General features: G+C 36.0%; 1 protein-coding gene across 2 annotated transcripts; it reads left to right on the forward strand.

Annotated features, from left to right (window-relative positions):
* Positions 1–32: 32 nt before the first annotated feature.
* On the forward strand, positions 33–27,590 carry PROSER1 (proline and serine rich 1). Of its 2 annotated transcripts, XM_074217228.1 has the most exons (13): positions 33–165; positions 9,276–9,341; positions 11,710–11,778; positions 14,610–14,704; positions 15,993–16,086; positions 16,545–16,655; positions 17,703–17,786; positions 18,563–18,641; positions 18,992–19,087; positions 22,216–22,257; positions 22,930–24,697; positions 25,075–25,225; positions 26,010–27,589. In XM_074217228.1, the coding sequence occupies exons 1-13, from the start codon at positions 121–123 to the stop codon at positions 26,130–26,132; spliced, it is 2,823 nt and encodes a 940-aa protein (XP_074073329.1). In that variant the 5' UTR covers positions 33–120; the 3' UTR covers positions 26,133–27,589. The 2 variants fall into 2 exon arrangements, with proteins under 2 accessions (XP_074073329.1, XP_074073330.1); XM_074217229.1 differs by lacking the exon at positions 9,276–9,341 and having other exon boundaries at positions 26,010–27,590.
* Positions 27,591–27,768: the final 178 nt, after the last annotated feature.

A 27,768-nucleotide genomic window follows, 5' to 3' on the forward strand; every position in this document is an offset into this window, starting at 1 on the left:
CTGCGACTGACCGCGGCCCCGCCTGCCCCTCGGATGCCGCGGCCGCGGCGGCTCCGGCGCCGGGAGGAGGGGGACGGATGCCGGTGCTGAGAGCCTGACCGGGGCCGGGCCGCGCGCAAGATGGACAAAAAGTCCTTCGAAACGGTGCTGGACGAGATCAGGAAGGTGAGAGCGGCGGCTCGTCCGGAGCGGGGCTGCCTGGGCTGGGCCGGCCCCGGAGCCGGAGCGGCGCTGCCTGTCCTGGCCCGGCCCCGGAGCCGAAGCGGGGCTGCCTGGGCTGGGCCGGAGCCGGAGCGGGGCTGCCTGGGCTGGGCCGGCCCCGGAGCGGTGCCCGGAGCGGGGCTGCCTGGGCTGGGCCGGCGCCGGAGCGGTGCCCGGAGCGGGGCTGCCTGGGCTGGGCCGGAGCCGGAGCGGTGCCCGGAGCGGGGCTGCCTGGGCTGGGCCGGAGCCGGAGCGGCGCTGCCTGGGCTGGGCCGGCCCCGGAGCCGGAGCGGGGCTGCCTGGGCTGGGCCGGCCCCGGAGCGGCGGGGCCTGAGGCGGGATGCCCCTGTGTGTCTGCGTGCGGAGGATTCGGGCTTGTTTCACTTCGAAGTGTGTGTGACATGTCTGCGTTCTTGTGTGTGCATATGGGGACTCGCATGGCTAAGCGTGTTATCACACGTCAACCCACGTAGATCTCGGCCACAGTCTAAATGGTGCATTACTCAAAGGTCTCCTCCTGTTCCTCCCGCTGGGAGCACCGTCCTATTGAAAAAAATATCTATTGTTTCTTTTTTGGATTTCCAAGGTCACACAGCTGGGTAATTGTGAAGTGTCTGAGGACGGATTTGAACTCAGATTCTCCTGACTCCAGGACCACATTTTGCAAAAAAAAAAAAAATATATATATATATATATATATATATATATATATATATATATATATATAAAAGAAAAAAAAGGGGGGGTCGGCTAAGGTGGCACAGAGCACCTGAATTCAAAATCGGGCCTCAGACACTTGATAATTACCTTATGTGGCCTCGGGGCAAGCCACTTAACCCCATTGCCTTGGGTGGGGGCAAATCAGTCTAACCTCATGATGTCCTAAAAAAAAAAATGAAAGAAAGTGGGCTAGGAGTCTTGTTTCATTTCCAATAAGACCTTCAAATTTTGAAGAAACAATGTCCCCAAAACTAATAGTTGCCTTAGTTTTAGCGAGTTCTTAAATGTGATTACCTAAGAATGTTTGATGCTCATGCACCAAAACTGTTTTTTTTTTGCAAGTTAATGATGTTAAGTGGCTTGCCCAAGGCCACCCAGCTGGACACCCCAAAACGTTTTAATACCTTTTCCCACTTCCAAGATTAAGCCAAGAGAACAGTACCAGAAGTAACATCTAGTTGCTGTCCAAACCAAGACTAGGATTCAAGGCAAATTTCTAGTCCAGTTTCTTTCTATTATCACCATTCCATAACTTCAAGAGGTTATTTTTCCAGGGCAGCTAGGTGGTGTAGTGGATAGAGCGCCAGCCCTTGAGTCAGGAATACCTGAGTTCAAATCCGACCTCAGACACTTAATAATTACCTAGCTGGGTGGCCTTGGGCAAGCCACTTAACCCCATTGTCTTGCAAAAAAACCTAAAGGAGTTAATTTTTCCATTTCTCATATTAAATGGACATCTACTCTAAGCTAAGTGTTATGTTCAGATTTTGTATGGGGTAGAGGAAGAATAATTTATATTGCAGAAATTACTAAAATACAATACTCTACTGGCGAGGGGTACAGTTATGAAGGAATTTTCACTTAAGTTCATATGTCTTAATATACTTGGTTAAAATATTTTAATTTTAAGATATATAGTAATATTAAAGTGTGTTAGTCTATGTGTCTACTCTCCAAAGCATCACTGCTCACTGAAGAGTTCAAGGTAATGAGATTGGATAGGAAAACTGAATAAGGTTTAAATTCACCATTGGGAATCCAGAATCCTCACTTCTTCCTGAAGTAATTGTGATAGACACACTGTTTAGTTATTCAGTTTAATAGTGAATTTGAGGAAACAGAGTATATAATCACTAGCTTGCCTCATCTATTAAGAAATACAGGAATATCTAAATAGTGAATACTAGGGAAGGGACATTGGAATTAGCTTTAGGTTCTGGGTTTCAATAAGGCCATTTGATTTCACCCTGTCTACATCATTTTGCAATTTGAATTCCCTCTATAGAATGACTAGGTGATACACTGGATAGCCCAATTCCTTCTCTTGAGTTTAAATCCAGTTTCAGATACTTACTAGCTGTGTGACTCTGGGCAAGTCTCTCGAGCTGGAGAAGGAATTGGCAAACCACTCCAGTATCTTTGTCAAGAAAATCCCAAATGGAGTCATCAAGAGTCAAATATGATTGAAAAAAACTAAACCACATAATTCTCTCTGTCTACTTAGATGAAGGTTCTAACTAATCAGGATTCCTGAAGTTCTTTTGTAAAACATGTTGGAAACTCAGAATTTTTCCACTATATCAATGTTTTATCAAAATAGAAATATATTTAATGGCTTTAAATGGTTTTGAGAAACTTTTTAAAAAAAGTTTACAAATTATTTTACATACATTATCTTGTCTTTTTATTCTAAAAACCTTATTTTATAGATGAAGAAACTGAGGTTTAAGTGTGTTTTAAGTGAGGCGCCCATATTCACTGAAGCTAGATATCAAAGTCAGGTTTTCAACTCAAAATTCCATACTTGTTTCACTATTTAATAATGTTAGACTACCTTACAGAAGTCTCTGAAAGTCATGATGATGTTAAAGAAGTTGAGTAATAATAAAAGAGGACTATTCTGACTTCTAGGTCCTACAACAAAGACCATGGAAAACTTGTCTTACCCTGGCTCCAATTGTTAGCCCAGGTCCCCAAAGCCTTAAGAGCTTTACAGATCTAGACCTAGAAGGGATCTCAGAGTCCATTTTGCCCAAACTCCTCCTTTACAAAGGAAACAAAACCCCATGGTGGTAAAAGAGGCTTCTCCAAGTTCACACAGTAAGCTTCATAAATGGGATTTGAATGCAGATCCTTTGACTCTGTACTACTTTAAGTACCTTGTTCCAACAGCCTGATTCCCCAAAGTGCTTCTCAAACCAAATATCCCAAATAAAACTTCCATTTTCTTTAGATTTCTTTAAAGTCCTTAGCTGACATCAGCTGTAAAAACAAAGCAAATGCATAAACCAAAAGCCAAACAGTTTTAACTGGCTGATGGCCTAATACTTTGCTTCCATTTGCTAAACTGGTTCAAGCTGATAGTCAACTCTAATTTTTCACAGCCTCTTCCACTAGTCTTACCACCAGTAAGATAGTAAGCAACTTGAGGACAGGTCATTTTTTAAAAAGTCTCAGCACCTACACTAATCTTAAATTGGCAAGTATGTATATAATACATGTTTCTTGCACTGGATTTGTAGATCACTTCTACTTTCAAAAACTCCAAGAGTTTTCCTCACAGCTCCTAATTCAGCATTAATTAGGAGCTTCAACAACCGAGAGGAGGGGGAGGAAGAATAAGAGTAGAGAAGAATAAAACCTTATTACATGAATTATTTGTAAAACAACAAATGTGTACAGTGCTTTAAGATTTGCTAGGAATTTCTCACATCTATCTTGTAAAGTTATTATTCCTATTTATAGAGGAAAAAACAGACAGGAATTGCATGACCATGGGCAAGTCACTTAGTCTTAAGATACCAAATCTGTTCACCAGAAGCTTGGTCATATTTTAACTCTTGTGTTAAACTGTGCATTTAAGTAAAGTCATTACTTTCCAATCAAATTAAACACTTTGGGAGACCTTCTATGCACTCCAAATTTCAGGTACCCCCAAATATTTTGATTATAGAGCACTTTAAAAAAAACTGCAATTCTTTCTGGAAAAATATTGAAACTTTCAAATCCATAAATTCAAAAGTAGTCCAAGCAAACTTCAAGTATCTATGCTTCAATGAATAAGACTGATTAGTAATTAGCATATCAATTGTTCATAAAGGAATATTTCCAAAAGAACTTAAATGAGTTCTAGCTAAGCATTTACTTAGCCAGCTTATTTGAATTACAAATTCCCCCCCCACACACACACACTTAAGAAAGAGGCAACCTTAGGTCTAGTAAACATCAAAATTATTATGGTGGAAACTGAAGTCATAACTTTTCCTGTAAATTTTTTTAAAATTTATTTGATTGGTTCCAAACTAGAATTTTTAGCCTGTAAAATAATCTTTCTCCACAAGAAATATATCTTAAGCAAAAAAAGGATTTGAAATAGACATGAAAACAGAAGACAGATAGTGATCACAGTAAGATTAGCACTTTATAGGGGTCATAGAGTTTAGAACCCAAACCATACTTAATAGTCAAACTCTATTTAAACAAACTTTAAATCCTTCAGAACTAAATGCAAGCTACTCTGAGGAACCAGCTAGCTGAAGCATAACCTCTAGAGTCTGGAAGCTCTCAGTTCAATCCTCCCTCTAGAAATAAATTAGTTGTTGGGTGACCCCAAATAAGTTACTTAAACCAAACCCTCAAAACCTTAGTTTTCTCATCTGTAAAATGGGGATAATAGTAGCATTTCACTGAAGTTAGGCATTGAGTAAGGAGTCAATCTTACACTAAATTTATCTTGTACTAGCTATGAAAAATATAAGAGAAGATCTTTTTTTCTAAGAAATTTCAATTTGTTCATCTTTCTTTTTTTCTAAGGAGAAACTATTATATTATGTTGTTAAATTGTATCTTTTAATGTTTTTCTGTAACAAAAAACTTAGTTCCTTCTGGTTTGTCAGGTCAAAATGCTGGATTTAAAAACTCAAGAAACTGATTTAAACTGGATTTAAACCCAGGAAGACGAGTCTGACTATCCAGTGTATCACCTAGCCATTCTGTAGAGGGACTCCATATTGCAAAATGATTCAGACATTCACACTTTGGATTCCAAAGGGGTGAAATCAAGTTCCTTATTGAAGCCCAGGATCTAGAGCTAATTCCAATGCCACTTTGTTGTTATTCACTATTGAGATGTTTCTGGATTTCTTAATACTTGAGGCAAACTAATGAAGATGTGTATTCTGTTTTTTAACTTAACTATCAAATTGAATAACTGAACAGTATGTCTTTGTAAAAAATTAGTCCAGGAAGAAGTGAGGATTCTTGGTCACCAATGGCGAATGTAAACCTTGTTCTGTTTTCCTATCCAACTTCACTACTAATGTACCTTGAACTCTGCAGTGTTGCTTTGGAGAGCAGGCATGTGTACTAACTTAATATTACTATACATTTTGTAAGTAAACTATTGTAACTGTCAGGTATATTAAAGAAATATGAACTTAAGTAAAAATTCCTTCATAACTGTACCCCTTGTCAGTAGAGCATTAGATTTTAGTTATTTTGTAGTATATTCTTCCCCACCCCATACAAAATCTGAACATATTACTTCAAATAGATCTCCATTGACTATGAGAAATGGAAAAATTAAATATGGAATGGTGATAGTAGAAAGAAACTGGACTAGAAATTTGTAGACTTGATTCCTAGTCTTGGCTTGGACAGCAGCTAGATATGTCACCTCTGATGCTTTTCTCATCTCTAAAATGAAAGATTGAACAAAAAATAGATCCTAAGACATATGTCTTCTGAGAAGCTGTAAGTCAGCTCATTGGGATATTATTCTACTTCATAGAAAGATGAAGACTTGGAATGGATACTGCATTCCTTCTATTGAAAAGTCAGCAAAAACCAAGATCTATAAACTGGTCAAACATCAGGAAATTTTATCGTAAGATCTTCACTTGGCAAATGATAAAGAACATCTCATAATCAAAAGAAACTAGAATTTTGGGATTGGAAGGGATCTTTGTTTTTACTTCAAGTCCATCATTTTTGCAGTTAAGGAAATTAAAACCTAGCAAAGTTAGAGATTACATTGTTAATAAATAATTGACAAAGCTAGATTTGAACTGAACTAGATTTGTTTCACTTCCCTCTTAGAGAAGGTAATAATACCAGTATCTAAAGTTTTGTCATACTTTAGTGTTAATTCTCTATTAACACATCCATCTTCTATAATAACTCAATGTATAACAATTATTTTCTGGCCACATTTTGCTATGGACTCTACCTTACCATTGCTCAGAACTCTATTTCACAACCTTCTGGGATTGAGGCAGTGTGGAGAAACTATTATAATTTTAATGAAACTAATAAAAGCTAAGTAAAACAAATTTTCAGGGCAACTTAGTTCGCCCTGGAATCCAGAGGACCTGAGTTCAAATTTGACCTCAGGCACTTAATTACCCAATTTATGTGGCCTTCAGCAAGTCACTTAACCCCATTACCTTGCAAAAACTAAAAAAAGAAAAAAATTCTAGCTAGCTTGCTCTTGTCCTTTTTTCTTTCTCATTGCCCTTCTCTCTACCGCTCCCTTATCTAAACCCTACCCATCCTTCAGTACTACCTTCACCAGTCATCCAATAGTAGTTATTCTGTTCAACTTCATTTGGGAATGCACAACATACTCTTGTGAATTTTTTTTTATCCTGGATTGTTTAAATCTTGAAGTTATTAATGATGTCTCAAGGAATTTACTTGAAGATAATGATTTGGTCTATATATCTTCACATTTCACAGAACATCCTGGTGTAAGAGCCATAACAGTCAATAAATAAATGCTTATGAAAGTGAAATGAATGGCTTTAGCAGATGTAGGAGTTCCTGTCCTTGTTGGAGTGGAGTTTGAATAACCATTTGATAGAAATATTTGAGGGATTTCTGTACAGATTGGACCAGATGATCTTTGATCTCTTCCAAGTTGTTTAGACCAAAGACATAAGAAGTAAAATAGCTATGATCTTTTGTTTTTGCCTCTAAAATGTTCAATTAGCTAATTAATTAGTATTGAGTCACAATAAAAAATACAAGACACAAATTTCCAAGTGTACTTTTGTTAGACAAAATAATCATAATTCTTATTTGCTTGATGATGTAACTTTTAGTTCCTTGGACCAGTGTTTTTCATTAATGATTCAGACCTGGGTCAGCCAATACTTTTGCTATAGGTGACAATCATATCACCTCTAACACTTACTATCACCTAAAAACCTCTTAGAGAACTCTTAAATATCCCTGATGCAGGTGCATCAGAAAATTTAATCAGTCTCTGCTTCTTAGAAAAAAAGAATGACTTTTTTTACTACCTGATATCTTCCATTTTTTTTTCTTCCCATCTAACTATATTTTAGGTTGTTGAACACTAAGAAGATAGAAACATTAAAGAAAATCTAGTCTAGTGCCTTTGCTTTACTGGTAGATAAACTAAGGTGATATGATTGATTTTTATCACAAGTCTCAGAGAAAAATAACAGAGTAGGATTCAAACTCAGTAACCCTACTCCAATTTCTGCTGTACCATGCTGATTTAACACATGGAAATTCAAGTCTATATTAATTTAAAAAATGATTTTTTCATAGTATATGGTATGTTTAAAATATGTTTGTGTATTTTTTTATTGTTGATCTTTCACAAATACCCAATTCAGGACCTTGAAATCACAGATATTATCTATACACTATTTAATGTTGCTTGGATGTGGAATACTTCTAAGGAAGGCTTTTTAAAAAAGGATGATGCTTTTGGGGGGGAAGTAAATGTTCTTTAAAGATGAAATTCTTGAAATTATAAAGGATCCTGTCTTTCACACCTAATTAATAAACTTAATTCAAAGTTGAATAAAAAAGTGAATTGAAGTTGACCCAGTAGTAGGTTGATATGAGTGCTTGAATGAGTGTGGAGTGTTGAAAAAAAATCCATGTTTTGAATATTACTCTTGACTGACAGGATACTAAACACAACATTGAAGAATGGAGCAGGATAATCTTTTATTGTTATCCTCAGAACTACTTTCTTTACACACACACACACACACACACACACCTTTTTAATACTTTCCTTGGGGTGACTGTGACCCATGTGCCCCATTTATGTCCTTGATTTCTGCCCAATTTTAGACTTTCAATTGTATTTTTGGTAAACTTCTAATGATACAATTGTATTTCATTAGAAACAAATACTCAGTAATCAGATTTACACTATTTGCAAAAGTAGGATAGACTGGTTTTTTTAAAAGATACAAAAAACAAACAAAATATTTTGACAATTTAGAGATTATTAATTCAAAATTCATTTTACCATAACCAGTTACAGCATGATTTCTGGTTTTCTAGGCTAGTCAACAGAAGCCTTTTTTGTTGTTTTTGTTTTTGCAAGGCAATGGGGTTAAGTAATTTGCCCAAAGTCATACAACTAGGTAATTATTAAGTGTCTGAGGTCAAATTTGAATTCAGGACTAGTACTGTATCCACTGTGCCATCTAGCTACCCCCAGAAGTCCTCTATTTTTAAACTATGATGTCCACCACTTATCATTTTATTCATTCCAAGTTTCAGACAAATACCTTACAAATTTTCATTTTTAAGCTAGAGGTCATCTGTGTTCAAATTCTTAGAATATGCAGAAGTTCAAATCTTTCTATTTGGATTTATAAATATCTTACCAGAATTTGAGAGAGCGATGATTACTTGATGAAAGCTTTGAAACTTTAACATGGGATTCTTGATTCTAATGAGCCTACTGGCAAGCTTGGGGAATTTGTGGTGGACTAAGAAGTGGGTAGAAGTTTTAGCAAGATGATTTCAGCCATATATAATGACATGTTTCTCATCACAGCTATCAAAAAATAAAAATAATAGCTTTAAGAAGTGGTGGGTTCCATGCTGTTAAAGATTTTCAGACTGAGATTAGTTGACCTAGACCTGTCAGGGTGGTTATAGGTATAGGATTCCTATGCAGGTACAAGCCAAGCTACTAGGTGTTCACTGGACCTGGTCTTGGGAAAATCTGAGCACAAATCATTCTTCTGACAATTAACTAGTTGTGTGACCCTGGCAAATAATTTCATAACTCTGCTTGCCTCAGTTTCCTCACTGTAAATGGAAATAAGAACAGCACAGGGTCATTGTGAGATTAAATGAGATAATATTTGTAGAGTACTTTGCAGACTTTGAGCACTATATAAATACTAGTTGTTATTGTTATGTGACCTACCAACTCTTGCGTTTCTATGTGATCTGATGCTCAGTGATGTCGAGGCATACTCAATGATATTGAATAGGTCAATTTTCATGGGTGCTTATCATTTGTACTGTTTACATATTTAACAGAAACTTATGTGTGTGGTTTTTTTTTTTAGGCCTTTTTGACAGAATACAAATTAAAAGCAATTGAATATGTGCATGGATACTTCTCTAGTGAACAGGTACTGTTCAATTTTTTTGTTTGTTTTTAGCATTGAAGCTATTTTTGTAACATATTGTCATATAAAAGTCTACATACCTCATGAGCCCCGGTTAATTTACTGCTATGTATTCTAAGGCCTTTAAAATTGTTTCCATCTTGTTGGGAGGTACCATAATAGAAGCAGCATGATTTATGGTATTGAAACGTTGACTTCCAGGATAGTCACAATATTAGAAATGATTTATAAATTCCCAGACTTAATCTAATCGTTCTAAGCCTAATAACATAGTTCAATCACTATTGTCAGATTTATTACTAGAAGGAAATGAACACATGACAGAAATTATCTGAAAATAGGCTAAGGGTTATGTTGGTCCAATAAAATATATTCTTTAGAATAATAACTCTTAGGCCACTGATGGAAGTATGTATCTGAAATAGTCTTTGATTTGTTTAGCAAAGGAAAATTGCATATATAGATTTAGTTAATAAAAAGTATTCCAATAGTTGGAAATGTTGCAACTTAACTTGTTTATCTAACATTCTCAAACTTTTCTGAGAATTTCTACTCTTTACCTCTGAACTTTAAACCTGTGAGAACTTCAGTTTTGTTTGTTTCTTTTTTTGAAGGGATTGGTTGAGATATGTGGGAAGATAAAGGAGAAGAACTGATTTCAGCTTCAAGATTTATTCTAGTTAGTAATTCTGGGACAACTTTAGATTGGTTCTGCAGTTTAAAACCAATTCAAAAAGGAGCCAGAGTTCACAGTCCTAGAGTATGTTATTCAGTTTCTCCTTAGGAGAAAGTCCTTTAGCTTTCTTTTCTAATAAAACTTTGTTTTAAGTGTTCCCAAAAGCCTTATGGATGTAGAATTTTAAGAAAATGTTCTTTATTTTTTCCCATAGATGTGTTCTATTTAGCTATTATCAAAGACAGTTGAGTATTATCTGACCTATTTTGATTGGCTGAGTAGTTTAGAAGATAGAAGATTTTTATTTAAGATGCTAGGTTGTGAAGTATTCTGATTAGTCAGGTTCCAGATGATGGCTTTCGCTATACTGACAATTCAGGTGAATGCATTCTTAACATCCAAGTACCTAGAAGATTGCATATTTATATGATCTCATTTATAAAGTGTCTTCATTCAAGTAACAAGAATGCTTCAGTAATTTGATTTGTTCACACTCTTTCCCCTAGTGGCGAATAAGAATGGAATAATGTGTAGAGGAACTACATTGTATTGTAAAGTCATACAAATAGTTGTCAATTTAAGATTAGGACCCAGGTTTTTTACTATTTTGGCATTGTTTCAGTTGAAAAGTTTTCAGGGTCTTTGTAGGCTAAAGAAAGGTAAAAGGGGAAGGAAAGGGAACAAATTAAGCTACTATTAATGCAAGGCAGCGAAGATAAAATACAACCTTAGGAAGTAGTGCTATTATTATTATCTTAAAATTGAGAAAACTGAGGCTGACTGAGGTTCAGTAACTTGCCCACATAATTTAGTGAGCTTCTGAGGCTGAATTTAACCTCAGGATTTCTTCTTTCAGATCTAGCTTTAGCACTCTGTCACGTAGTGCTGCCTCAATAATGATAATGATATTATATAATCATTGCATTACTGTATTGCAAAATTTATTTAAACCAGGGTGGCTAGGTGGCGTAGTGGATAAAGCACCGGCCTTGGAGTCGAGAGTACCTGGGTTCAAATCCGGTCTCAGACACTTAATAATTACCTAGCTGTGTGGCCTTGGGCAAGCCACTTAACCCCATTTGCCTTGCAAAAACCTAAAAAAAAAAAATTTATTTAAACCACCCATTTTGGATGATGAACCCATTTTCAGCATTGTTATTACAAAGTGCTTTTCCCTCTCTTCTTTCTCCAAGTGGTATAATCCTACCCACCCTTACCCTCCTCTCCTTCCCTAAAAGACATAATCTATGTTACTTTTCCTCTATATTTTTCAGAAATATCCCTGTTGCTTATGCTTTGGGGGAAGTAGACCTTGGTATTAAGGCCATATAATATATTTCACTAGTTCAAATTTTGACCCTTGAACTGGAGCATTGATTTGATTGCAAAGTTATCTTTGTTACAAAGTCTCTTTAGTCTTTAAAACTTTTTTTAAAATTTTCTTATTTAATGTTTATATTCAGTTTCCCCTTCAGTTATTGAATCTAGATAATAAACAGACATTTTTCTTGCAGTATATCCTGTACTTTATACCTTAATTGAACTCCAGACCCTAGACCATGATTCTAGTCTGACTGTGGGGCATACAGTAGAAATGGTATAAAAATAGTCATAAAACTCACACAGAAAATATTTTCAAGGATAGTTGATTTTTCTTTGGACCCATATATGTAAAATTATCTTTTTTTTTTTAAGGTAGTTGAATTACTGAGATACTTCTCTTGGGCTGAACCCCAGCTGAAGGCAGTGAAAGCATTACAACATGTAAGTGTTCACTTTGTTCCCTTTTCTTAGAATATATGACTCAAATTTCAACTTTGTTACAAAATCTTGCCCTGTTATTCCATTGATCTTTGAATTCTAGCCAGTTTGAACTTGTGTTATCAAAGCAAAATGACTTTAAATTTGTTTGTCCCATTTTGAAAAAGCTGACTTTTATTCAGAACAATATAAATTGTAATTTATACACTTCATGAAGTCTTAGAATTATGTCTCTAGATCTGAAAAAAAAAAACACTAATGTTTATCTAATCCATTACTCTCATTATAGAGATGAGGAACTGAAGCTCCTAAAAGTATATAAATTCCCTGAGACATTATAGCTAACAGTAGCATGGCCTATACTTAAATTGTGCCCTCTGACTTTATGACTAATGTTACCTTCTACAATGTCACACTCAGGAGTGGGAAAGAAATCTGTCATTTCCTTTACTTGCCCATGTGAGACAGTATTGGCACCATACAGCATACAATCTAGGGTTCCTAGCAAGGAATGGAGCACCCCCTAAAAAGACTGGGTAGAGTGTATGTGGTAAATGTGTTGCTAATTTAATCAAAAAACTTTAAAGGACGGATCATGAGAAAAATTTGTGCCCCCACAGGTAGATACTAGAGAGAGAACCACAAAGAAGAAAAACCAATTCAAAAAGGAGCCAGAGTTCACAGTCCTAGAGTAGGCAAGTGAACAACTAATGTCTCTAGTATCATTGAATTTTGATGCTGTTGAGACCATGACTGTACTGTGGCTCTAGATGTAGATAGAAGGAAATGGGATGGATGAAAGGAAGTGATAGGTGGAATAGAATAGTATAACAATAAAGGATTCAGAACCAATGAAGGGAATGATAGCTGATGGAGAATATCAGGATACAAATCAGAGCAGAGAGTTTGATATGGTCATTGATGTTTATTATAGACCAAGACAAGTCACTGAACTACTTTGATAGAAAGAGAATAGATGAGTTTAGTAAATGGATCACACACAAACTTGACCTTGAAGCATGATATTTGTATTTGTAGACATCTTGAATTCTCCATAAAAAGCATAATAGCTAATAACTTTTTGATTTACCTTAGGGATAATTTCATGCTTTAAAACATTGTGGAACCAACAAGGGAAAATTCTATAGTAGACCTGATTCTTTCTTACTGGGCAGAAAAAATGGAAATTCCATCCACAATTTATGATATCAAAATGTCCTGAGGAAAGAGATAGTAATCCTTTGCATTAAAATGTATCATGGCAAGACAGGAGAGATTGAAGATACTCAAAGACACTTCTGAGTGTGAAGAGACAAAGGACAATTCCAATAAGAATAAAAATTCAATTTATCTGAAGAGACCAATGCAGAAGGTTACCAACCACTTAGACATTTGAAAGAAATTATAGAAGATGGAAGCAAAGCCAGGTTGAAAAAAAAATAAATAGAAGGGCATGGCATGGTCTTATAAAAAGAGTCTGAAGTGCTCTATACAAATGAGCTGAGGCTAGCAAGGAAAACTAAGGACACTATAAAGGTGTGGTGTGGATGTTATTGATGGTAAAAGAAAAATTAAAGAAGGAATGGGATCTTTCTTGGATTACGTGGGATGATGATAAATAACAATAGAGAAATTGAAGAACTGTCTAATTCCTATTTTGTGTAAGTTTTCTCTGCAAAGGAAAATGCCCTTTACAGTGGAAATTAGAGAACAAAAATGGCCAACATTGATGCCTAAGATAAGTAAGATAGTAAAAGTATACTCTGTCACCCTTGATGAATATAAGTCACTTGACTCAAGAGAAATATGTTCTCAGATCCTGAAAGAATTGACAGGAGCGCTAAGCAACTGTCAATGATATTTGAAAGATCAAAGAAAATGGAGAGGTACCACAAGACTGGGGAACTTTTGCTCTAAAGAAATCTTTTGCAGAGTGACTCAAATGACTTTTTGTGTGTTTACCCTATCATCAAATAGTCATGTGACCTATGGAAATATTCCATTCTTAAATTTATGTTTATTAATGTAACAATATCCATACTATAATGTTATATGATATATATGTTAATTATAATTATGATAATATATTTAAATCGGATACCACCCCCAATTATTGATTTCATATGGGTATACAGAACTATTTTTTAAGAGCTCCAAGAAGTCTTAGGTATTATTAAATTTAAACATTTTTACTTGACAGTTTGAAAAACTGAGTGTCAGAGAATAGATAGCTTTCCCAGATAAAACAACTTGTTGGTTACAAAGTCCATATACTGAAACAGAAGACATAATGTGCTTACCCCCAATCCCTTCATTTTACATATAGAGACTAGAGTCCCTCAGTAGAAAGGAACCCGCCCACTGGTTTAACTCTGAAATTTAAGTTGGCTAATCAGTTAAAATGGGGATGATGAACCAACAATGGAGCCTGCACTAGAATCATATAAGTAATTTAAATTTCTTTGTTCATCTGATTCAGCTCTTCAGTTTCAGGCATAAAAGAATTACATTTTTAGATTTTAAAAAATATTTTGACTTACTATTGTTCCATAAATATTTCTAACCATGTTTTCTTTTTCCTTGCAGTAATGATATTTTGATAAAGTTGATGCAATTTTAATCATAACAAGACAACGGCATAGAATAGTGAGGGGACATCATAGGATCAAAGATCTAGAGATGAATAGAAACTTTGAGAGTCACCTAGACTAATACTTTTTACAGATGAGGAAACTTAAACATTCAGAGACAGAAGTGACTTGTCCAGGGTCACAGCTAGTACAGGAGAATAAATACTATGACTTGTCTCATACCTTTTTTTATTTTTATACTAGAAAATGGTAGCTGTTCCTGCAGTAAAAATGGTCAACATCCTCAACTGCTTTACCTTCAGCAAAGATAAACTGGTTGCTCTTGAATTATTGGCTTCGTGAGTAATTCTTTTTTTGTTTGTTTGTTTGTTTCAGATGAAGAGATTTCAATTAGTCTATTAAGGAAGTTAGTAAATGTTTCTTATAATATCCATGAATTTTAAACAGTGCTAGATGATGTTTAGCAAGAAAGAATCATGATTCCTTCTAGGGAAAGCCATTTTGCTTATTATAGAACCCTTTCTATATTAAGTCCCCAAATTGAAACCATAAAACTGGATTATGAAATTAGCATTGTTTCTGTCTGCATATTTCTTTGGGGATTCTTTTTTTTTTTGGCAAGGCAGTGGGGTTTAGTGACTGGCCCAAGGTCACACAGCTAGGTAATTAATCTGAGACTGGATTTGAACTCAGGTACTCCTGACTCCTCCAGGGCCAGTGCTCTAGCCATTGTGCCACCTAGACGCCCCCTTGAATTCTTAATATTGAATGCTTCTGCTTCCCAGAACACTAACTAAGAAAATATGACTGTATTCTATTATATATTAACTTCATAGGACAGTAAAGAACTTGTCTTCTGATTCAACCCCTTCTTTTTATAGTAGGGGGGAAAAGAAAAAAAACCAGAAAAGTTAAATGACTTGCTCAGTTGCTCTGGTTGTACATCCAAGAGCCCAGTCAGTCTTGGTCACCTGATTACTTTGAGGTCCTGGGCATTTGCTAGTATTAGGTCTGTCCCTTTGTATTTCAGGGTTTTTAAAAGCCAAATTGTAGGAAAAGCTCTTTATAAACAATTGAATGCTATAGAAGAAAGAGAAATTGATAGAAAAGAAGCATCATTTGTTTCTGTCTTAAAAATAAAATTTTATTGTTATCTTTTGTTTTAATTTTGCCTAAATTTTCCCCTGTACCCTTTTCCCTCCTCTCATCCAGCAAACCATCTCGAATAACAAAAAGTATTTTAAACAAAGAAAGAAAAATAACTGGAAAGCAAAGTTATGATACATTTAAACAAAAAAAAAAACCTGACAATTTATGCAGTGTTCCACATCTATGTGCCTCCCACCTCTGGAGAGGAGTGTAGAGGGAGTACACACTTTATCCTATCCTTTTCATTTAATTGATTACAATTATGCAAAGCTATATTTTGTATTCGTTATAAAATAAATCTCTTTAAGTTGGATTTATAAATACACACAAACACACATATACATATAAATTGAACATTTACTATTCAATGTTATTTCTTCCCAATGGCATATGAAAAAGAATTATATCTCTCTAAACAAAGATTGTTTTATAGTATAGTTGGAGCTTCAAATAACACAAATTTTATTTTCTTGGTAGGAATATTATTGATGCACAGAATTGTCGCCTTATTGAAGATCTTTTTAGGATCAACATGTCTGAAAAGAAGAGATGTAGAAGAATTCTTGAGCAGGTAAATTTAAAGAGGTTTTTATTTAAACAAGTGCATATGTTTTTGGATTTAATTAGAGTTCCAAGAAGCTATATCTTTAAAAGTGATCTAGAAAATCATCCAATCTCTCTTTCCCCTGATCTTACAGGTGACAACTGAGTTTCACAAAGAAAAACTTTCCCAAAGTAATAATGTCATTTTATTATTTTTTTAGTGATTATGAGAAGAAAAATTTAATGATTAATTAAATGTTTTTACAGTGGAATCCTAGATATCATCATGCAGCTTTTTTTTGATGCTTTGTTCTCTTAATTATGAGACATTAGTGTCTCATCTTCTGTTCTTTTGGATTATTATACACTTATTAATCACTTTTATCTAAATGTTAATTTATTACACATTCAGGTAATAACTGTTTGAAAAGAAGGTGGAAGTTTCCAAAGAATCTCATTTTTATTTCTTTTTTGACTTTATTGCAGGCTTTAAAGGGAGGTTGTAAAGCTCCTCATGCCATGATATCTTCTTGTGGAATGATTCCTGGTAACCCTTATCCTAAAGGAAAACCCAGTCAGATAAATGGAACTTTTCCAGTAAGCAAATTATAATTATATGAAGCTCTTGTAGATAAAGAACAAGTTTAAAAAATGTTGTAATTTGTAAAGAAAATGTTTGGTGGGAAAAATGTATACATGAAGGAGATTATGTCCTCAAAATTACAAGTTCATTTTTAATATGCATCCTGGTAGTTCAGAATTGGAATTCACTGGTTCCTTTCTGCTTATTTACTGCTCTCATTCCAATCCCCTGTTTTCTTCATAGATATAAGAAACAAATTGTTTTTGTTCAGTCATTCCACTCATGCCTTCTCCAGCTCATTGTATGGATAAGGAAACCAAGGCAAGCAGGGTTCAGTGACTTGCCCAGAGTCACACAGCTATTAAGTCTGAGACCAGATAACTATTAGTATTTTTTAAAAATATATTTCAGGGGTCATTTTCAGTTACTGAAAGTAATTTTATGTTGCAAATATAAAGTGAAGAATTAGGGAAAGCTTCTTGGTAGAAGTGAGTTCTGAACAGGGTCAATGAAGGATGGGCTAAAATTCAGAGTAATGTTGATAACTCATATTGACTGAGGATATTAATATTTTTGGCCACAAAAAATTGGCCACAAAAGCTGTTGAAAACCATTTCCTAGAGTCTGTTTAGTTAAAAAAAAAAACCTACACTTAAATCAGAGACCCTCAATTATTTAAGGAAAAAGAATATTTCTTTTTGTTGAATGAAGCAGGATTAAAAAACCCTATTTCTTAGACTTGATGGAATGGACATGTTAACCTTCAATCAATTGAAAAATGAGCTTGCTTATGATCACATAGTGTCAGTGCTGAGATTCAAATCCAGTGCCCTGATGCTAAATGTAGTATTCTTTGTAGGTAAAAGAAAAAAAAAATAAGTTATTTGTATGTAACCGTATCAAATTTTTTATTTCTAGGGCAGGGTCAGAGATAAGCTTTGAACTCATATCTTCTGATTCCCTCAACCCAATTTTGTTTTTCTTTTACCATATCACTACTGTTCTACTATCTTCTATATGAAGAATATTGTAATTCTGAATAACTAATTTTCTTTTTATAGGGATTCCCTATCAAAAAGGATAGTGAAGATTGTACAAACGAAGGCAAAGGAATAGCTGCACGGATACTTGGCCCATGTAAACCAGTATGTATGGAATAGAAAATGTAGTATATTCTTAGGAATCTTGAGATACAGGAACACTTGTCAAAAATTCATTAATTTGTCATGAAAAATCTGTTACTGGTGTTGGATATTAATTTCACTTTTTGCCTCAGGGTATTAGATTGTGAGTATTGATAGACTTTTTTATCTTTTCCAAATAGGTCCCTCATCTTTCCCTACCCAGAAAGTGTTCCCTTCTAGTAGTTAATAAAAAGGGACAGAAACAGTCCATTTCAGTTCATCTACACCAACTAACACATCAGCTAGGTGTGCTAGATTCCATAGTAAAAGCCTCCTCTGCAAAGAAAGGAGGAAGGTGCATTTTCTATTGGGTTTGATGGGTATAATTATACATTTTTTCCTCTTTTTACATTGTTGTAATTATTCTATATATATATATTACCTTTTTAGTTCTGTCATAGTACTTTTTCAGAGAGCTGTAAAAAACATTATGGAGTATTATTATCTTCAATGACTTAATATTTAGGAAGTTGATATGTGATATTTCATATCCTAAGAGTCATTCAGTTAAGTGATTTGTTTGAGGATATAGAAATCAAGTGACTGAATTTTAGAATTAAAACTGAAATCAACACCATTGATACTAGATAACTGGGCGATGGAGGTGGGGTGTGTACCTGATACTGTCTGATGTACATGCTGGGAGATTCTCAATATAGTTGAACAGATTTTTGTGCTCTGGTTCACATTTTATTTTCTGTTACTTTTGTTACTAAAATTGTGTTGTCCTCATTCAGGCTCCTTCAACATATAATCCACACAAACCCGTTCCATATCCTATTCCTCCCTGCCGACCTCATGCAACAATTGCACCAAGTAAGCTGCTGTTTATTCTCATTTGTTTGTGTGCATGTGCTATGTCATCTGTTAAATATTTATAGTATATTGAGGTTATTGAATGTGTGTACTCAGGAAAAATTTCTGAGTGTCATAAGTTTTTACCATACATTTACACCTACTGGCTACTACATTTTACCCCAGCTGGAAGCAGTTTATTTTGGAATGATAGTACTTTTTCCAGTATATGAAATAACATAAGTCCCATAAACTCTGACAATTTGAACAATATTGGAAGTCAAGTAATGATGTGAGTGAAATTAAACAACACTTCATTGTATGCTTTGTTATATTCCTTTGAAACAAAGTTTATTTCTTTTGTATTTTAGGTGCTTACAACAATGCAGGTTTGGTACCACTGGCCAATGTTATAGCTCCAGGAGTCCCACCTCCACCTCCGTATACTCCTAACCCAGTGGCAACAGGTAACAGTCTTATTCTTTAGGTCTTAACATTATATCATTCTTTTATCCACAAAATTATTTTTGATAATGTAGTCACATATTGTGGCCTTATGATTTGAAGGGCTTTAAAATGGGCTACTCAGAATTCCTGAAACAGAGTTTATTCTTTTGAGAAGTTAGGAGATTGGTGAGGATGTGATAATACTAAGTATCTGAAATCTACGTTGGAACATCTTAAACATTTTAGCCTAAGGATATAGAAAGGTGATCAGTAAATATCAGCATGGTTTTATCAAGAATAAATGATACCAGATTAATCTCAATTTCCAAATTAGGCAGGGTTTTCAATCTAGTGGATGAGGAATGCTAGAGAATGTGATGAGGATTTCATCACAGCATCTGATGCTTCTTGTACTATCCTGTAGGATGAAGTGCAGTGATGGGAGACAGAGTAGAGGGGCTATATTCATTGCCTGAGACCTGACCAGCAAAACTTGAAAATATCAGAGGAAAAGTTGAACAACATAAGTAAAATACCATTCAACATTGATAAGGTGAATTGTTGGTGTTCTAAGTCAATATGCCACCACCACTGGACTACAGGTTATAGTTTTTTGAAGCTGGGAAAAATTAAATGACAAAACTCAAAACTATTATTAATGTGTTTTGTCATTTTTGGATGAATATCTATAATATGCCACCTAGCACCTCTCCTTGGCCCTTTGATGTTCAACATTTTTTTTAAAAAAAATTTTACTTATTTTGAGTTTTACAATTTTTCCCCTAAATCTTGCTTCTCTCCTCCCACCCTACCCCCACAGAAGACAATTTGCCATTCTTTACATTGTTTCCATGGTATACATTGATCCAAATTGAATGTGATGAGAGAAATCATAAGAAAGAAACATAAAGTATAAGAGATAGCAAGATCAGACAATAAGATATCAGGGTTTTTTTCCTAAGTTAAAGGTAATAGTCTTTGTCTTTGTTCAAGCTCCACAGTACTTTCTCTGGATACAGATTCTCCATCACAGACAGTCCCAAATTCTCCCTGATTGTTGCACTGATGGAATGAGCGAGTTCATCAAGGTTGATGTTCAACATTTTTATCAGTGACTTAGATGAAGGCATAGATGGCAGTTGTCAGATGGTGATGGGAATCTGTTGTTCATATATTAGTATCATAATTCAAATGACTTAATGATGAAAAGAATCTGTTAGGATGGCGTTTCATAAAGATGAATACAGTGTACCATAATTAATTGTAGGCTTTTTTTAAAACCAGTCATACAAGTAGTGGACTCTAGAGGTATGGTTGGATCATATAAAAAGGGTTTGATGTCCATTATACGTTTTTGTGATGGGCAGTAGTACCTTTTTTTATTTTTATAAGGCAATGGGGTTAAGTGACTTGCCCAAGGTCACACAGCTAGATAATTATTAAGCTGAGACTAGACTTGAACTCAGGTCTTCCTGACTCCAGGGCTGGTGCTCTATCCACTAGCTGCCCCAGATGGGAAGTACCTAAAAACTAATGTAATCTTAGTCTGAGAGTAGTAGATACTTTCCAAAAGGATTTGACCAGCTCTTTGTCATTGCCATAAACCTGAGGTGGAAAGGATTTGAGAAGTCCATTGCTATAATGCCACAGCAGGAGTAAGAAGATTATATTGGAAGAGTCAAAAGAATCGATTAGGGGAAGTAGTCAGGCTGCTGGATGAATACTGAGAAATGTCCAGGCTTAAGACTGCAGTCAGAGTGCCCATAGCAAAGGAATCCTTCCCTCAGTCCTAGATCACTGAGACAAATAAGTGGTTGATGATCAGATCGAATAGACCTTCCTATGGAAGCTTGAACAAGCACTGCCATCTACTGGACATGAGTTAGATCTGAACGGCTTCAGAGACTGTCAGTCCAACTGAGTTATTTTATAGATGAGAAAGCTAAGCCATGAGGAATTCAGTTATTTGTTCAGGGTGACACAATGAGTAAGTGTCTGAAATGGATGTGAATGAATGCATTCATTAAGTGCTTATTATATGTAAAGCATTGTGTTAATTGTTGGGGATATAAATTCCTGTTCTTGAGGAACTCATATTTTTATGTGGGAGACATCACATATGAAAGCTATCAGCTGCAAATCAGATGGACAGGTTCCATGGTCCTTAGGGTGCAGCAACAAAGCAAATAGTAATGGTTCTCCTTTTAATATCATTTCCACTCATAAAATAATATTAATTTCTAATGTTCAACCATTTGACAATGCCAAGGACTATGATAGCAAGAACTTTTTTTTTTTTGGATCTTCAGTTCAAACCCAGTTCTTGCTAACTTTCCTCTACATGAAACTCCATTCAGTCACTTCTTTCATGTTTTTGCTTTGTTTCATTTTGTTTTAATAGTTGTGGATGACATGCTATGACATTGAAAGTAGGGATCTTGGTTTTTCATAAGTTAAATTCCACTGGCTCAGCATCAAGAAAAGGAAATGGACTAAGGAGAGGGAGCCCCCCCTGAGCTCCTTACTTAGATAGTAGAATTATACCTATATTAATTGCTTTCTGTTGGGGTGGGGGGAGGAAAGGGAAAAGGAAATAAAATGTGAAACTCAAAACCTTACAAGAAAATGACTGTTGAAAACTTATCAATGCATGTAGTTGGAAAAATAAATGAATAAATTTTAAAAGAAAGAAAAAGAAATTAGGAATACAGATTGAGAGCTACAAGGGAATTAATTATGCCCTGTCCCAGCTGATTTTTAAGTCCTTTCCATCTGGATTTTTAAGGCCCTGTATAATTTTGGCAGTAGTGTTGAACAGTGGAACCCAAATGATAATTCTGTTTCAGCCATTTTATTATTATACCTGAAGCATATTCTTTGTGCACTAAGAAGGGGCCTGGTCCTTTGTATATTAAACACATTGGATATGTTATAGTGACTTTAACAGCAATGTGAACACTGCAGATGGCCCTTATTCTCCCTTTTTACTCTAGAATCTGAAATTTCCTTACTGTGAGATAATAGAATGACTTTCATAAGGAACAGTGCATAGACCTCATTATATATACATGTGATTTTCATCTTAAATCAATTGAGAAAAACAGTTTTCTGGGATTTTAAAAGCATTTTAATTTTTTTAACTCTGCAGAAAATGAAGAACTTTCTAATCCATCAAAACCTCAAAATTCAAGTAAGTGTCAGATTTACTGAAAGCATAGCTATGTTTTTTCTTGTTATATTCTGTTAATTTTTATTCACTGATTCTAATGAGGAGAATGATATAGTGGATATAGCCTTAGCCTTGAAACAGAAAGACCTGGATTCAAGGTCTATCTGTATGACTGTGGACAAGTCATTTAATCTCTTAGTTCCCTCAAGCTACTCTAAGACAGATGAATTAATTGATTTTGTTATTTAGAACTAATTTATATTCTCATAGTTTCTTGCTTGACTAGAATCACAGCTCTAGGATACTCCTCAAGGAATCAGACCTCCCATCTCAAACTAAGCAGTACAGGAATCATCCTGTTTTTTTACAGTCATTGATCTGAGGTATTCTGGGAGATGACTTGAGCAGGGTCCCATATCTAACATATCAGAGTTGTGACTTGATTCCAAGGCTTTCTACTCAGGTGTATTTCCAACTGTACTTTTCTGCCTCTTTGTGATCATAGTACATTAAAGACGTGCATGCGCACGCGCGTGTGTGTGTGTGTGTAAAAGAGAGAAACTAAGCTTTGTGTTCACAATACAAAAAAAAACAAGCAACTTACCAGTTCTAGGTTTTAAGCTGTCATTTCATTATTACATCTTAAATTATATCTTAAATGATGCTAATTCTCATCCTTTTATTTCTTCACAGCTTTTTCCTCCCACTCAAGTCAACTTTTTTCTCCTCATTGTTCTAATCCTTCAACACCTGTTGCTACTCCAGTCCCTACCCCATCTCCAGTGAAGGCAGTAAATCATCCATCAGCACCAGCAACTCCAGTCATTTCTGGGATGAACTCATCTACTCCTGTCCTTCCTGTGTTCCCAGGGCAGGCCTCATCATCAAACCATACACCTCAGTCATCAATCCCAACAGCATCTGTCATCAAAACCCTTTCACTTCCCACTGTTCCTGTTACATCTATACATAATACAACTTCTGCTCCTATCTCCACAGTTTTTTCTGGCCTGACTCCTATGTTGGGTCTTGCAGCTGCTCCTCCTCCTGCCCCACAGGGTTCTGTTACACCCTGTGCTCCTTCTGTCCCCAATGAAGCGTTTGCTTCTGCTTCTGCTTCTGCACCTGCTCCTTTTAACAACCTCTCTTTTCCTACTACTTCTACAGCTGTTTCTACTAATAACCTTAACCCTGCTCCATTATCATCCGTTTTTGCAGGGCTTCCTTTGTCCTTAACACCTACTCCCCAAGTGGTATCTAGCCCAGCTCCCTCTGTAATTGCTGGTGGTCCTGTTACCAGTCTTCCTGGACTGAATAATCCTATTCTATCTGTCTTAAAAGGATTTCTGACATCCAATGATACAACTTCAATCAACTCTTCTGCTTTGGCTTCCTTATCTTCTCTCACTAATAATCAGAATTCTGATTCTCCGGCTTCCTCCATGAACAAGTGCTATACGCCATCAGCTACACCAACACCCCAAAGGTCCACTACCCCAGGCATGGCCATGTTCCCGGGGCTTCCGTCACCTTCTGTGGCCAATTCAAGTTCTACTCCTCCTTCCTTGCCAGCACAATCTCCTCTAGCCACTCCCGCATCATCAGCAACGGCACTACCAGTTAGCTGTGGTTCTTCAGCCTCTCTTTTGCATGGCCCCCACCCAGGCAATTCAGAGCTGCAGATTCCAGCCACCCCAGTTGTTACAAGTATTCATATCATGGTAAAAACTGAGCCCACCAGTCCCACTCCTTCAGCTTTCAAAGGCCCATCCCATCCTGCTAATCCGTCTCATAGCACTTTAGGCCTGTCCGCAGCATTAGGTCGTGCATTTACTTCAGCAGCAGCGTCAGTGCCAGTTAGTTTAGCCACTTGCCTTAATCCGACATTATCAGGTCTCTCCTCCTTGAGTACTCCCCTGAATGGTTCTGCTCCCCTCTCCTTGACCCCTCATGGTTCTTCCACACCAATTGCTCCTGTGTTTACTGCTCTTCCTCCTTTCACTTCTTTGACCAATAACTTTCCTCTAGCTAGTAACCCAGCACTTAATCCTTCAGTCTCTCTTCCAGGCTCATTAATAGCCACCCCTTCTACAGCAGCTTCTTCCACATCAGGCCCTCATCCCAGTTCGACTGCAGCTGTCATCTCAGGGCTTCCTGCTTCAGCCCCTGTCTCAGCCTCACCATTTCCCCTCAACTTGTCTACTGCTGTCCCGTCCCTTTTCTCTGTTCCGCAAGGACCTCTACCATCATCCAACCCCTCCTACCATGGCTTCCCTGTCTCCAACACTCCAACAGTGACTCCCGCACTCCCTTCCTTCCCGGGCTTCCAGGCCTCTTCTACAGTAGCAGCAGTTGCACCATTACCAGCCACTGTTACAACTCCAGCTCCAGCTCCAGTATTGCCAGGATTTGCATCCGCCTTTAGTTCCAATTTCAACTCTGCACTTGTTGCACAAGCTGGGTATGTTTTTATTTCTGAATGACATCAAAGTCTTCATTTTTAACCTTGTGTACCCTTAAAAAACTGTATCTCAATGAACTATATTAGGTAGAAGTCAAAGTCAACTGCTTGGTGCTATTCCATTTTTTTGTGATCTTACAATATACCATGAGTAGTTAGAAATGCTTTCAGAACAGCCTTCTGGAAAAAACTGGGCATGTTAACCATAGGGAAACTAGGAACATATGTAATTTCGCAATTGAAAACTTGGCAATTAGTTCTCAGAAACTATCATAAGGTTTTAATGTTTCCATGAAATATATTTGACAAATATATATATAATTCAGCTTGTAAACATTTATTCTTGTGCATGAACTTTTCCTAATTGACTGTTTCAGATTGTCATCTGGGCTTCAAGCAGCAGGAAATTCTGTTTTTCCTGGACTTTTGTCACTCCCAGGAATACCTGGATTTTCCCAGAACCCCTCACAGTCTTCCTTGCAGGAACTGCAGCACAATGCAGCTGCACAGTCAGCCCTCTTACAGCAGGTAATCAGTCATACCTGAAAGTACTTTAGAATGGTAATAGTTTAGTACTGCATTTGAAGTTCTAACTTTAATAATAAAAGTTTTTTTTCTGTAATTATTATCCCTGCTCTTCAGCACAAATTGTAATTGAGCTCATTCCCAAACCTTCAAAACCCTGTTCTTTGTAAAATGGTAACATAGGGGCGGCTAGGGGGCACAGTAGATAGTGCACCAGCCCTGGAGTCAGTACCTGAGTTCAAATTCGGCCTCAGTAACTTAATAATTACCTAGTTGTGTGGCCTTGGGCCAGTCACTTACCCCCCAAAACCAAAATAAAATAAAATAAAAAAGTAAAATGATGACAATGTTGGGTATATTAACTCCATTTTTCCTGTTAAATAGTTTCTATATTTTCTGTTGTTTTTTTTTTTGTTATAAAAATTGGATCAGTGAAATATTTTCGTTTTTTACAGAATTGGCACATTATTTTAAAAAAATTAAACAAATTGAAGTTATATCAACTAAACATTTTTTTCCCTCTCATTATACTTTTGTTGTATATTTACTAAATTCAAGTGAAAAAAGTATTTCTCTTAACAGTTAAAGCAAGGGGGCAGCTAGGTGACACAGTGGATAGAGCACTGGCCCTGGAGTCAGGAGAACCTGAATTCAAATCTGGCCTCAGACACTTAATTACCTAGCTGTTTGACTTTTGACAAATCATTTAAGCCCATTGCCTTGCAAAAAAACTAAAACACAATTAAAGCACAAACAACTTCTTAAATTGATCCTTACTCTGTTTTAGGTACATTCAGCTTCAGCTTTGGAGAGCTATCCAACTCAGCCTGATGGATTTCCTAGTTATCCTTCAGCACCAGGAACCCCATTTTCATTGCAGACTGGACTTTCCCAAAGTGGGTGGCAGTGAATATAGCTTTTAAGTTTTTTTTTTTTCCCCACCTTTGGAACAAGACCAAAATTTTAAAGACTGTGGTAATTACCCTGATGAAAAAAGAAGTTGGGGAGAAGTCAGAAAATGAGACTATGGATTACTCTGGGAAGATTGCAGCATCTCAAAGAATTAATTTGTAGCTGCAGTTTTTCTTTATAGCAGTTTTAAGCATGGACACTTTCCCATGTAAATAGGACTAGCAAACCATATGGGAAACAATACTACAAAAGTGTTCTGTATTTATCAATTCCTATCTTATGAAATTTTGGTATGTTTGTTCTGTATAGAAAGAATGGTAAAGAGGAGATTGGATTCCTTACAGCCGAATACAGCCTTAAATCTGCCTGTGATTTCTCTTGACATCAGTAATAGTTGTGCCTACGGATTAAAGGTTGCATGTGGCCCTTAGGGTTTTCCCTTTAGTATGCATGAGTAGTTCCTATTATCATCAATAGGAATTCTGAGTGTATACCTGAAAGGGATTTGAAACTCCTTCCTGACACCTTTCCCTCCCCATTCTTTTCCCTGTCCCCAATAGTTTTTAAATACTAATAAGAAATATGTCTTGCACATACTGCTGAGCTAAAACTGAAGAATATATTTTGGGCAAGGAGTAACTAGAAAAATGGTGCTTATTCTGGTCATTAGAATGACTATTTCAGGTATTTTGAGTAAAATTATACTTCCAGGCATGCTTTCTTTCAGAAATACAGGTGAATCTGTAATAATTTGCCTTCTGACTGATTGTTTCTTAACAATAGTCATGACAGCATTCATACAAATAGGAACAATTGAGTGGCATCTGAGCCATCTCTATTGTCCAGAGTACTGGAAATCTTTGGTGAATGTTTACAGTCCTGGGGTTTAGTATTTCTCTTTGAAAGACATTATGCTTAAATACCGAAAAAAATGGTATGGCAACATGTAGAAAAGATTTGTTTTGTTAGTGAAATGCAGTGTGCACTCTATTTTAAGTACCTGTGGTAGTGTAACACATGATTGAAAGTCATTTGTTTTAAGACAGCTAACTCTCTACCAGATTTTAGAGAAAAACAGTAGAAAAAATGGTCTCCAATCCTGTGATTACAAGTGTGAACTATAGAAGATCTACTGTAGAACATTTCAGCACCTAGAAGTTTTACTTTTTTAAAGATGGTCTCTGATGGAAGATGTTGCTAATGTATTTTCCTTTAACAGGGGAACAAACTTTTTATGCCTATTAATAAAAATATTCCTGTATGATTAGTTTTTAACACAATTTTTAAAATAAAGTTTACAGACATGGCACAAAGTTTTTAGTGATTACTTTTTTCTAGATTAAAAATACTTGAATAAATGTTTGAATACTTAAATGGATTTGGTAAGTGAAACATTTTGTTTTATGCTGTATGTTGGATGGTCTATAAAAATACCATATAATGTTCTGAATAATGTATTACCTATCCGAATTGAATTAATACTTTTAAATTCACTTTATTGAACATAAATTTAAGTAATCACTTAAGTATAAAAATGAAATTATTAAATTTTGAACATTTAAAAGTGGGATGTGCTTATGTCTGAAATTATTCATTTTTTAAAAGACACAAGAATATGATAACTACTTAGCAAG

The sequence above is a fragment of the Macrotis lagotis genome, chromosome 1, assembly GCF_037893015.1.
Source record: "Macrotis lagotis isolate mMagLag1 chromosome 1, bilby.v1.9.chrom.fasta, whole genome shotgun sequence".
NCBI classification, from domain to species: Eukaryota; Metazoa; Chordata; class Mammalia; order Peramelemorphia; family Peramelidae; genus Macrotis; species Macrotis lagotis.

Bases quoted from the DNA above. Each gene is read 5' to 3' on its own strand.
- PROSER1 (XM_074217228.1), top strand. From the start codon at position 121: ATGGACAAAAAGTCCTTCGAAACGGTGCTGGACGAGATCAGGAAG. The intron at 19,088-22,215 runs GTAACAGTCTTA...TTAACTCTGCAG, and splicing joins TCCTAACCCAGTGGCAACAG to AAAATGAAGAACTTTCTAAT. The intron at 24,698-25,074 runs GTATGTTTTTAT...TGACTGTTTCAG, and splicing joins GCACTTGTTGCACAAGCTGG to ATTGTCATCTGGGCTTCAAG.